General features: G+C 35.6%; 3 protein-coding genes across 3 annotated transcripts; 2 read left to right on the plus strand and 1 right to left on the minus strand.

The window, feature by feature from the left end:
* Nucleotides 1-1,404: 1,404 nt before the first annotated feature.
* On the plus strand, nucleotides 1,405-3,966 carry LOC18612238 (cytochrome b561 domain-containing protein At2g30890-like). Its single transcript, XM_007048926.3, has 4 exons — nucleotides 1,405-2,248; nucleotides 2,355-2,519; nucleotides 3,083-3,231; nucleotides 3,482-3,966. The coding sequence occupies exons 1-4, from the start codon at nucleotides 2,108-2,110 to the stop codon at nucleotides 3,789-3,791; spliced, it is 765 nt and encodes a 254-aa protein (XP_007048988.2). The 5' UTR covers nucleotides 1,405-2,107; the 3' UTR covers nucleotides 3,792-3,966.
* A 2,325-nt stretch (nucleotides 3,967-6,291) lies between these two features.
* LOC18612239 (myosin-G heavy chain-like protein) lies at nucleotides 6,292-8,295 on the minus strand. Its single transcript, XM_018114936.2, has 3 exons — nucleotides 7,981-8,295; nucleotides 6,756-6,827; nucleotides 6,292-6,633 (listed from the first exon to the last, which is right to left on the minus strand). Exons 1-3 carry the CDS (start codon nucleotides 8,171-8,173, stop codon nucleotides 6,332-6,334), a joined length of 567 nt encoding a protein of 188 aa, XP_017970425.2. The 5' UTR covers nucleotides 8,174-8,295; the 3' UTR covers nucleotides 6,292-6,331.
* Nucleotides 8,296-9,342: 1,047 nt separating this feature from the next.
* On the plus strand, nucleotides 9,343-12,100 carry LOC18612240 (alpha/beta-Hydrolases superfamily protein). The gene is made up of 2 exons (XM_018114727.2): nucleotides 9,343-9,751; nucleotides 10,893-12,100. Exons 1-2 carry the CDS (start codon nucleotides 9,567-9,569, stop codon nucleotides 11,914-11,916), a joined length of 1,209 nt encoding a protein of 402 aa, XP_017970216.2. The 5' UTR covers nucleotides 9,343-9,566; the 3' UTR covers nucleotides 11,917-12,100.
* The last annotated feature ends 237 nt before the right edge of the window (nucleotides 12,101-12,337 follow it).

A 12,337-nucleotide genomic window follows, 5' to 3' on the forward strand; every position in this document is an offset into this window, starting at 1 on the left:
GATTATTTTCAACCACTTTTAGATTTTTTTAATTCAAATTATTTTGAATTAAAGTCAATTCATATTCGAGTTAATTTATTTTAATATGCTAAGTTGAGACGAATTAAATTTTGTCACTTATATTGTCATCTAAAGATCTCAGTCTCACCAATATTATGGCAATCTTATATTTACTATTTCTAATTACCATAGATGAGTTTATTTAATAATGATATTGTGGGACAAAAATACTCTTAATCTTATACACCGAAAGAAAAATGGGTGCAGACATGTCGTTCTCCATGCACGTATGGAGCACTCAGAACTTATCAGTGATATCCTGAAAAGACATTTCCAAGAATTTTGATGCATCCCACCCCTGGGTTTAGCCAAGCAATTCTGACTCGTTTGTTCATTACAGAGTAGAAAGGATTTGCTTTTTTGGAGTAACACTATTTATGAGTAGTGGGCGGTAGAAAGAAATAACATTACCCAGAAATCAATTAGCAGGAGGAGCTTGTGACTGGGGTTAGTGGGGACATATTGGGATCCAATGGCGGTAATTGTATTTTACCTCAATGCCAACTAGAATGCACCTTGCAAGACCTGGCTGCAGACCATCAAGAAGGGGTTTGGACGCTGGGTCTTTCGGCATGGGTGACATCACGAGTTACACGCTACTCACTTTTCTCTCCTCCTCTGTCTTGAACCCAATGTTTCTATGTCAAGTGCCACATAAATCTCATGGAAATCAAATATTCAGTCTCGGGATGCTTATGTTTTGCCAGGGAATTCAAATATACCTTAGTTACGGATTACGCTTCTAAACATGAGAATCTTCAATCTTTTCTGCTTACTGGGAAGATTAAAGGTATACTGATAGAAACCTGACAGACAAGATTAAATCAGGAGTGACCAGTGAGACTCTTATAAGTAGATGACCAACAATATAGGTCCAAATAATCATCACGGGGCCTGAAGGAATTGAGTGCACTATTTGATGATATGAGAGCAGGGCCACAATCTCCCTATGCAGCTTTGCTACAGTTTCCTCTAGATTTCCCACAACCAAAAGGTTGTATAAGCTAAGTTGTCTTGGTCCACTGGTCCTTTAATCTTTTTTCGTAATGTTCCATTCTTTACTTTTGGAATTTTTAAGTATTCATGGAAACAACACCCAGTTTTCCTCATTTCATTATGCAAATATATTGTGATCTTTCTAACAGGTTGGTTGAATTCGTGGTAATGATAATTGTTAAGAGGAGTGAGCTTTTGTAACCGATGAACATTGACAGAATTATGATTATCGTTTCAAGTTAAAATTAGATCGAAGCTTGTACTTGTAGTATAGTTTCATGTGAATCGGATTGTGTACATTCTTCTTGGAGTTGGTGTAACAGTTAGTTTAGGTATAAACTATAAAAAGTGATGCATTCCAAGTAGTGGGAAGCAGAGGATAGTGTTTGATAGTGTAGCCTGCCAATGTCCACTTTATACTCTTTTTTTGAATTTCTTGTGTCTTCTCTGTTGAAATCTGACCTCCCCTTCTGCCCTGAAATTCCCACCTTCTGCAACAGCCCAAAAGGCTTGTCTGAAGTGAACCCCACATGGTTGAAGTTGAAATCTATTCCCCATCTCCCACTTTCCAATCGTATGCCCCTAACCATCCACCCCCATGCAATATACACAAACCAGTTGTATTTAAAGATCCCACTCTGGCATGTTTTAGACTAAAAAAAGAATATTATGAAAGCTAAACCTCAGCTTTTTGAATTTTATTCCGACAAAAAGATAATCTTATTCATTTCGAACAATACATATTCTAAAGTGGGTGCTTATGTATGTGGCAAAGAAAAGGAAAGAGTGTTGATAGTTTTCTGAGAAAGAGGGGAAGTCTACATTGAGTGTGCCGGTTCCTGGAGGAACTGCTGCAGCAGAGCCTGTCATCTTATCATAACAACATTGACAACACTCTTCACCATAGTGCTACTCTTATTGCTGTGGTACTGCTACTACACCTTATAGTCCTCTTCACCAACTGAAAATCGGAGCTTCAAAAGCACAAGAGGGTTTCAAAGTTTTTCGGCTCCGGTTTTGTTTCTTCATCCTATTCATTCATAGAAAAACAATGCAAGCTCTGGCCGGGAAACTGGTTTCTTTCACCATGTGTATGGGTCTTATCATTCTCTTTCTGCCATTTATCAGCTCATCTCAAGAACATGTGGGATCCATTGGCAGCCATACAAACAATAAAGGCAACATTCATAAGGTATTGGATTCATGTTCTGGATTCAGATTACATCCTAATTTTTCATAATAACCAATTGTGAAGCTTGTGAATAATTCAATATTTTCTGGTTTTGGTTTCTATACAGGTGAGGAGTCATAAACTGATGTTTGAGATTACACTACATGGATTCCTCCTTTGGGCATCAATGGGGTTTCTGATGCCTGTTGGGATACTGGCTATCAGAATGTCAAACAGAGAAGAATGTGGAAGAAGACTTAAAATTCTTTTCTATGTTCATGCAGTTTCACAGGTAAGTTCATCTTTACTTCACTGTTACATCAATGCGTCTTTCCCAACAGTTAATCTGGATTAACTACAAGAACCCTTCCGCATAGGCTATAATTTCTGTTTCTTTCACTTGACTAATGGTATCTCTACAGAGCTGGAAAATGATAGCACCAAAGCTTTGCACAATTTTTTAAGGAAGATTGGCACCCGCCCTTTGGGTTTCGCCTTTATCAACGATAATGAGAAAGAAACTAAAGTAATATCTTCTCCGGTTATGCAATATTTTACAAATATACAGCCCACAGTTTTGATAACTAACACACACAAGTAAATTTTCTATTCCTTCAACTTGATCAAAGAAGATTATCATTGATGCTTGAGAGGCAAGAAAAGGCCAATGATTTCTTAAATAAAGTTGTGTGGGTGTTGTATTGATCTAATCAAAGATCAGAAGTACAAGGACTAGATATCTTAAGACTTAAGTGAAGGCACATTAAATTAATAGTTCTTCTATCAGCACATGATATTTACAACATGATTGTTAAGTACCTTCATGTATTGAACAGTTTATTTTTTTTCCAACAGGTACTTTCTGTGTTTCTTTCTACAGCAGGAGCAGTCATGTCTATCAAAAGCTTTAATAACTCCTTCAACAATCATCATCAAAGACTAGGGGTAGCTTTATATGGTATCATATGGTTGCAAGCCTTGACCGGCGTTTTACGTCCATGGAGGTAAACCATCATGTCCCTATGTCTCCCTGACTCATTCTCTTTGATTATTACAGCTTGCATTGCATGCAAATGCATTCTGCTGTGACACACTTTTTGCACAACACAAACATTCATGTCTGAGAGGGTCCAATAAATGAAGCCATTCCCAAACCCTCTGAATGATGCTTATCTGAGGAACACAGGTTCAGTTGAGGGAAAGGAGGTTTTAAGGTTATTGTAGCATAGATTGAGCATAATACTTTCTCTACAGGGGATCCAAGGGAAGAAGTGCATGGTTTTTTGCACACTGGTCACTAGGAACTGCAGTGGCTATTTTAGGTGTAATCAACATTTACACTGGATTGGGAGCATATCATGAAAAGACATCAAGAAGCATAAAGCTTTGGACCATACTTTTTACTGTACAGATCTCTTCGATTGTTTTCATTTACCTGTTTCAAGACAAATGGTTGTATATACAAAAGCAAGGAGTGATTTTGGGCAATGAACCAGTAAGACCCACAGAACAAGATATTTCACCCAGAGAGAAGCAAAAGGAATCAACTGCTGAGCATTGTTAAGCACCATGTTATCAGCGACTTAATTACTAACAATGGAGGAATTCTTTCCACCCCTCTGTATTCTTCTTCTGGATTTTCTTCTTTAGAAGAATTGGTCTATAGACCACAATAAGCCTTGTAGACAGAAACTATTTGTTGGCTTAATCGAGGATGTTTTGCTGTTCCTTCTTTCTCATCAATTTTGCTCGGTCCCAGCCCTCTCTTTCTCCTGTTTCCATCTATATATGTATAACAGGAGATTAACACTAGGCAAAATGAAGCTAGATTTCCAATATCATCTGACTATGATGAAGCCCTATATCCATTATCGATAAGGAGGGTTCAATTTTGTTGTACAAGGGACTGCAGTTTCATTGGACATGATGCTCAACGTTTCTCTTTAACTTTATCCTTCCTTTCAGGGAAATAAAGGAAAGCATATTGTGAATGACTGTTCATGAAGATAAATCAAAACAAAATTTGGAATTAGATTATAACATAGCATTGAGTTTACAAAAATGGTCAGGGGGTACAGCAATTTCTCAGCTCCAGAGGATAACAACATTCAAATACCTTTTTTTTTTCGGCCTTTATCCTTGCGGTAACTAAAATGAAATTGAATGCCTTTTTGTACTCTGATAAGCTTATAAAACATCAACTGAACTTTATTTAACAGTACAAAGACATTTTAAAAGCAATGGCCTTAAATAACAAGTTCTGGCAAACATGTTTTGCCAATGGGGCTTTAAAATATAGAAACTGTTGTCCTCAGGCAATATTGGCATGGAATCAGTTGACTAAACAAACAAGTACTTAACTAAACTTCGTTCTTATCCTCTTAGGTGGTAAAAGGACATGGAAAGCAAGTACCATTATGGATTTAGATGAAAAATAAAGCATTTATAAAAGCCCCAACGTCAGATGTAATCCCTGATGAAGCAAAAGAGCATTACATGAATGCGACCAAACTGATGAAATTATTGGATCAAGGTTTTGCTGGTGTTAGAAAACATGATTTCAAAGGTTGAATAGAAACAAAAGAGCAATGCTAGTTTGAAAACTATATGGAAATGGGATCATGACACCCCGTAAGTCAAGCTTGTCTAGGGGTCTGTTATTATCAAGTCTAAAAGTTTCTTATGAGGCTTTCAAAAGTCTCATCTGCTATGATTTCAATAGTTTTGAAAACCTAAGGAAAAAAAAATCTATATATTTTTATAAGAAACTTTTCAGACTTTGGTATGGTTGTGAGAAATATAATTCTCTCATGTTTTAGGTCAATGTTTCCTGCTAGTGCTTAACAAATAGCCACCCACTCAGTTCCTTAGCTGCAAATTCTATAATATAACAACATCTAGCCTGCTAAAGTGAATATGAGAAAATCACATAACTTGACTAGTAAGAATCTTCTATAAGATTTGGTATAACATCTAAGATTTTGTTATTCCTTTTGATGCTTAAGTTAGGGGAGGGGAGATTTGAACTTGGTACCTCCTTGTTGACGGTAAGGTGTGCCTAACATCCTAGCAAAATTTGAGAATGACTATGTTAGCCAATTAATTATTAGCAGTATTTTAAATCATTTGAAGTACCACAGAATTGTGTAAATACTGTCTGCTATAAATGGGCTCTAGTTGTGAACTGTATAACTGTATTAGCTGCATAAAATCTTGGCAATTAACCACAGTTACTCATATTAACTCCTCCCACCACCTTACTCATATTGTCATTTACATTTCCTGTTCCTCTAATCCCTTGGTTTCATCAGCAAAGAACTATTCCCCTTTATTAATTCAGTTATTAAATATTTTTTTCATCTCATGCGATTGTGTTTCTTACAGATAATGCATGTGGAAAGAGTAAAGACACATAATTACTTAAAATCACTGAGCTTATGCTTCCAAGGAATTGCATAACTACATAATTTGTATGTATCTAATGTGTATGCATGAATATACCTCTTTTACAGGAAGAGAGCAACATGGGGCTAACCTATGAAAAAGCAGCTCCTAATCCTCCAATCAAATGAGCTAAGCCTAGGTGACAAACAGTAAATTTCAAACGATAAAGCCTATACCTGCATACCCTTAGATGCTTGAATCAATCCTCTCCTCACTCCTCACTTCCCCCTCCTTCTTCCTATTAGGGAAGAGAGGGAGGATTGGATGAGGAGAATGTGTTCTATAAGATGCTCAGTTCATGTCATCCACATCCTCACAGGAATGACTATGCCATACATAACAACTGGACTGACAAGGAGATCTCATTTCTGTTATTCTGGGAACAGGTAGTAACTGATAATCTACAGAAGATGCCTCTTCTTTAAGAAGATACAGAGGTAGCATTTTTGGAAATTTTCAGCAATTATCTTTATGTGGTAGGATTAATTTAAACAACCTTGCAGCAATTCAATTCCCTGTCATCAAATTAATGAACTCACATAGCAAGTTTAGTTCTGCAGAATAATTTAAAGATAACTGGACAAAAATAAAGGCACTAACTAGCTGCACATAACTTGAGATTGGTTTAACCCCTATATTTCTATTAACTTTGAGAATATATCATGGAAAAAGCTGCACATAACCTGTTAATATAGCAATCCCTAATATTATAAAAGGGGGAACAAGTACAAATGCTCCAATGGTTGCAAAGAAAACTGAATCATTCCTCTGAGAAACTTCATTCAAGTATGCTTGTCTCCTGATATTTCTCTTCTGCGAGATGGTCAAAACTTTCGGACTAACCTTCTTCAGATTTTTTCCCAATGGAATACTGAAATCATCGTCTCTATCCCCAACCAACCACACAAGCTGCTCACGAATTGTGAGTTTTCCAGAGCTATCATCACTCTCATATCCTGGTCCTAAAAAGAAACAAATATTCACTTAATTTTGCAAATTGTATTGTTATTCCATCAAGTCCCTTTTTCTGAGAAAGAAATGTACAAATCATTTGCAATTATCTAGGGATAAGTTTCTCACATACCATCAACAGCAGAGCTAGTAGGACTGAGTTGCTCCAAAAGATCCAGTTGCGTGCGTGCAGAAGTGAAAGACCCTTAAGAAAAATGTCAAGAGTATATATAGGAAATCAGCGGCCTAATGATAATATTGAATCTCAATGGATGCCTAAAAAATTTCACCAGCATCTCATGTTATTAGACAATGTGATAAGAACTTCAAAGTAGCTTATAATCATTTCAAAGCAAGCAATGCAATATTCTATATTGTTAAATAAAAAAAGTCCTTGCACTTTGAGCCAGTGCCATGACACAGCAGAAAGTGTGAGGTATGGAGCTACAAAAAGCTATTCATGGTGCTACCTGTATGTCCAATATGATCACTATTAGAGCAGTGTTTTCTCTTTATTAGGTCTTAGTATATTTTTACATTTATTGCTGTATATTTTCTGTCCATATTTAATCTAACACTCTTGAATATGTATATATTGTTTTCTAATCAATATTCCCATAAATAATAATAATAATAATAATAATAATAATAATAATAATAATAATAATAAAAAGCAGCAAAATGGGGAATATAAGCAAAAGAAGGTTTCCAAATGTTAGAAAAACAGTGTTCAACTACCAATTAATTGCCACAGACCATATTAGAGAAATAGAAAACTCTAATATATCCCACATCACAGAATCTCGATTACGAGAAATTTCCCCACTATGCAAAAATAAAAAGGCACTTGCAGAGATCCTTATAAGATATCTTGGTTTGCTAGAAACAGAAACATCTACTATAGTGATTCCTCTGTCTAGAAGCTAGTGGAATCCATAGAATGCACAGATAACAGGGAATTATACAAACAAATGAGGGCATCGAGTCTGCTTTGATGAGGGAGACAAGGGTGTATAATTTATATGATTATAGGTGGGAAAAATTAAGGAAAGGAACCTTCATGTTGTTAGTAAAGAGAGACCAATTATGTTGGATGAAGTTCTAAATTCTGAAGTCTAAACTTGAATATAGCAGGAGGTAACATTACCCCATCATAACAAATCATAGTTTCTCAATCCCATATTAAGTATATTCGAATAAACCGAAAAGTAGATACAAAATTTTATATGCCAACACTCTGAGAAGCATACCCTCCTCAAGTATAATGAAACTTCATAAAACAACAAACAAAAGAATGAAAATTCTCTTCAGTTAAAAACAAACTAAACTAAGCTAATTAAATAAAAGAGATGGCATACCAGATAAAGAAGCAGGAGGGTCTTCCTCTTTGACTCCCCCTTCTTTTCCTTCTGACTGAGCAAATGTTTTACAAGAAGAAGAAGAAGAAGAGAAGCGCTTGAAGGGGTGGTTGTGTTTTGGGTTAAGGAATGGAGGAGGAATATTAGAGCAGGGTCTTGGGTGAAGAGAAGTGGCCATGAAACATAAAGCCATGACCAAATTTATATGATGGTTTTGTCGAGGAAGACTGCAAGCTTTGAAGCAGCTTTCATTTTAGTTTGCTTCTATCGTTTAGTTGCAGTTCCAAGTTTTTCAAACTTCTGTTGCATGGCCCTGAGAAGGGCAAAAAGAAGAAAAAATATTGCGAGTGCGCTCCTCCACATGTTATATAAGGCCCTTAAGCCATGCGCAGTTGCTATTCTATGCTTGCACGCCCACTCCAGCACATGTTATAATCTTATTTGCCAGTGCATCAGGATGCTTTCATCAAAGACAAACAATAGTAAAAAAAAAAAAAAAGAAATGAATTGAAGAGAAAGAGATAAAATAAAAGACAAGATTTTTCTTCAAGAATTATTTTTTTATTATTATTTAGATCTTTTAAATAAAATATCTCTCATTTACAAGGTTTTAAACTCATGATAAAAAAGATATATTTTTTATTTTATATATACACTATTCACTGGAAAACTTAAATATGGAAGCGTTTTATTAATGCAGTCGAATTTAATTGATATTTCTAAATATCAAGTTAAGATTTGAGTTTGATTAGTCCATTAGAATTAAGTATATCATTGACATATTAAAATATATTTTTTATATTATATACTAAAGTTCCTAATTATATCTTAAAAATAAAATAAATAAATATAGTTTGAACCTGACGAGCAATTTGACTAGTGGGTGCACCTATTATTTTAAAATAATTTATTAATGTTATTTCTTAATTTAATATTTATTTATTATAAAATGAATCTAAAATTTATTACAATTTAATTTGATTTTATTTTATTTATAAAAATTACAAGTTTAGCATTTTTATTTGAACTTGAGTATGTTCTATAATTTGATTTGATTTATGAAAATTACAAATATAAGTTATTTATCTTCAATCCAATGGATGCCTCAAATCACAATAAGGTAAGATTAGCTACTTATTATGAACCTCACTTGCATTTAATTAACTCCTATTATCCAACTGTAATCCAAATTCAAAAGTTATTTCCCTAAAAAGTCTAAAATAACCTTCGATACTTTCGTACGTAGAAGGCCAGTATGGTCAATTTAGATTTGAAACCGACAACATGAAAGAAATATGACCGTTATAGCTTCTACAAATCCAGGCGTTTCGAATTATTAGTACTACTTTTTAATTTAAAAAGAAAAAAGAGAAACCCTTTAGATACCATGTAAAAGGTTTCACACAACCAAAAAGGAAAGAAAAGCGAAACCCTGCCGTCGAAGCTTTCTCTTTCTTGTTCTCAGGCATGCAAACAAAGAAAGCTTATTAGGAAGAGGAGAGAAGTAGAAGAAAAAACAAAAATCAAAGAGGGCTTTCTTCTTTTTCTTTTTTCTTTTAGTTTTGGTGTTGTGGTTGTTGTTTGGGATGGCAAAGCGTGGAGCAGAGGAGATAACAAAGGAGGAGGAGGTGGAGGTGGAGGAAGGAGCAGCAGGAGCAATGGTGGTGGTGGAACAAGGAGAAAAAGAAGAAGCACACCCATATGCATTTCACGTGTCTGGGCCTCGCAATGTGGCTAAACCTAATTGGAGAGACCTCATCAATTCCAGTTGGTCAGTAAACGTTTCCTTCTTGCATCATTTTTATTAAGTTGCAAGTTTGAGTGTTTTTTTCCCTCTTTATTATATTATATTCTACTATTCAGTTTTGGTTCATAAAATGCGGTGTAAATGTTTTAATTTATGATACCCATTTCCCTTTTTGCTCCAAATCTATGGGAATTTCTCACTGTTTTGGTCATTTAGGTCCTTGGGTTTCAATGAAACCATGGATATCTTAGGATATGTGGTAAAACCTTGTTTGGTATTAGAAGATTTCAATGGAATATTGAGGTTTATTAGCAGAGCAAGTCTGTTGGTTCTTGCACTAGAAGGTAGTAATTTGGGTTTAGGGATGTGAGTGATTGGGGTGGAATGATCTCAAAAACATTGCATTTGTTTTGGATGGACATTTTTGTTTCAGGGCTATGAATGTTTCAATAACATCTGAAAGTTAGGAAACGCGTTATTTGAAATTGAGATCTAGTTGATTACCAGGCTTGAAGAGGGAGCTACAAGTCTATGAATTATATGTTTGAGCCATGACAAATGCTAGCTCTCTTTGAATGAAGCTGATTACATGTGCAAATATTTTGTTTTGACATGAAGGTACAGATACGCTCAATATAGATTTGCTCTGCTGTTCTAGCCAGTGGTTATTTCCTTAAATTTTGTGATGAAGAATAAAAATGAAGTGAAAAATTTTCGAAAAATTTGGATTTTGACTTATATATGATCTTTTTTGATCAAGCTAGGATGATGCTACTATTCTGATTGGGCATCAGGAGAACAAAACAAGACGCATTTCTTTATTTTCTTTTGGGTTTTTGGATTAGGAGGATTCTCTGTTACTTGTTAGTCATTTGGGGCTTTCAGATTTTTCATCTATATCTTTTTCGTTAGCCACTGGAATTATGGATCCATTAAGCTCCAGTTCTTGTTTTCATTTTCTTTTAACCTTTTTTTTTTTGTTTGTTTCCTTATATATATTCTGCTATTTGGTTGTTTGTTAAGAAAATGAGTAGACCCGTAAATATTTGTCTTGGGTAGAGAAAAGCTCTATTAAAGGTATATGCCATCTATATAGGTTTAGAAGACAAAGTATTTTTGATGAGTAACCCTGCCAATCATGCTAATGAATGATTCACAAATACAGGAAAGATGCAAACTATAAGAGAACTGTAATTGCGTGCTTCATACAAGCAGTTTATTTGCTTGAATTGGACAGACAAGAGAATAGAACAGAGGAAAATGCTCTGGCTCCAAAGTGGTGGATGACGTTCAAGTACAAGCTGGCCCAAACTTTAATTGATGAAAGGGACGGATCCATATTTGGGGCAGTACTAGAATGGGATCAGTCAGCAGCCCTGGCTGACTTTGTACTCATTAGACCTAGTGGAGCACCAAAGGCTGTTTTAGCACTTCGAGGAACATTACTCAAAGGGCCAACTATCAGAAGGGATATTGAGGATGACCTCCGCTTTCTAGCTTGGGAAAGCTTGAAGGGTTCTGTAAGATTTAAAGGAGCATTGGAGGCATTAAAATCAGTCGCTGAAAGGCATGGAAGCAGCAATGTATGTGTTGCAGGACATTCCTTGGGGGCTGGCTTTGCTTTACAAGTGGGGAAAGCATTGGCTAAAGAAGGGCTATATGTGGATGCTCATTTGTTTAACCCACCTTCTATTTCTCTGGCTATGAGCCTAAGAAATATTGGAGAAAAAGCAGGTTTTGCTTGGAAGAGACTTAAGTCGATGCTTCCTTCAAGCAGTGAACCTCAGGCAAGTAGTGATGATGGTATCAAGGATAACTCTTTAGGCCTAAAGAATTGGTTAGGCCATATATATGGGGAGAAAACTTCTGTGGGATTGAAAAAATGGGTGCCTCACTTATATGTGAATAATAGTGATTATATCTGTTGCCATTACACTGACCGTGAAGGAACAGAGGAAAAAGATGCTGACAAGGAGAATGTTGGTCCTACAAATGGGCAAGTTGCAGCGAAGCTGTTTGTGATGTCAAAGGGGAAACAAAAGTTTCTTGAGGCTCACGGGCTGGAGCAGTGGTGGTCTGATGACCTGGATCTCCAGCTTGCTCTAAATAAGAGCAAGTTGATAAGCAGGCAATTGAAGTCCCTGTATAGCCTGCCGGCTCCACAACAAGCACAGGGAAGGCCCAGATAACAAAAGGCCATTGCTTTCATTGAATTACTCCTGTTTCTAAATCAGATCCTTCTGTCTCTTTTGTGATATGTGTGCATCTTTTGATGAGTTGGCTTTTCTGCTTTCTCATCCTTACTTACCAAAATCAGCAAATGTATACCATCTTATCTCGAAATATATAAAACCATTCTTTGTCAACTCTCAACCATTCTCCACAATTAATCTTAAATATTTCAGGATGTTAGGCAGTTTTTCTGATCAAAATATGAACTGATTCCGGCATAGCTGTTAACAAATTTGTAGTTTCCTTTCTTTACAAAGTATCACCAAAGTTGTGTTACCTTAGAAAAAGTTGGTCTAGGCATTGTTTCATCAGGAGTTTTTATACATTTAAGCAGTTAAACCAAGCTTTATATTCTTTACTGTTATTATTTAGTTTATT

Source organism: Theobroma cacao, chromosome 1 (genome assembly GCF_053813885.1).
Source record: "Theobroma cacao isolate CCN51 chromosome 1, ASM5381388v1, whole genome shotgun sequence".
In the NCBI taxonomy this organism is placed as follows: Eukaryota; Viridiplantae; Streptophyta; class Magnoliopsida; order Malvales; family Malvaceae; genus Theobroma; species Theobroma cacao.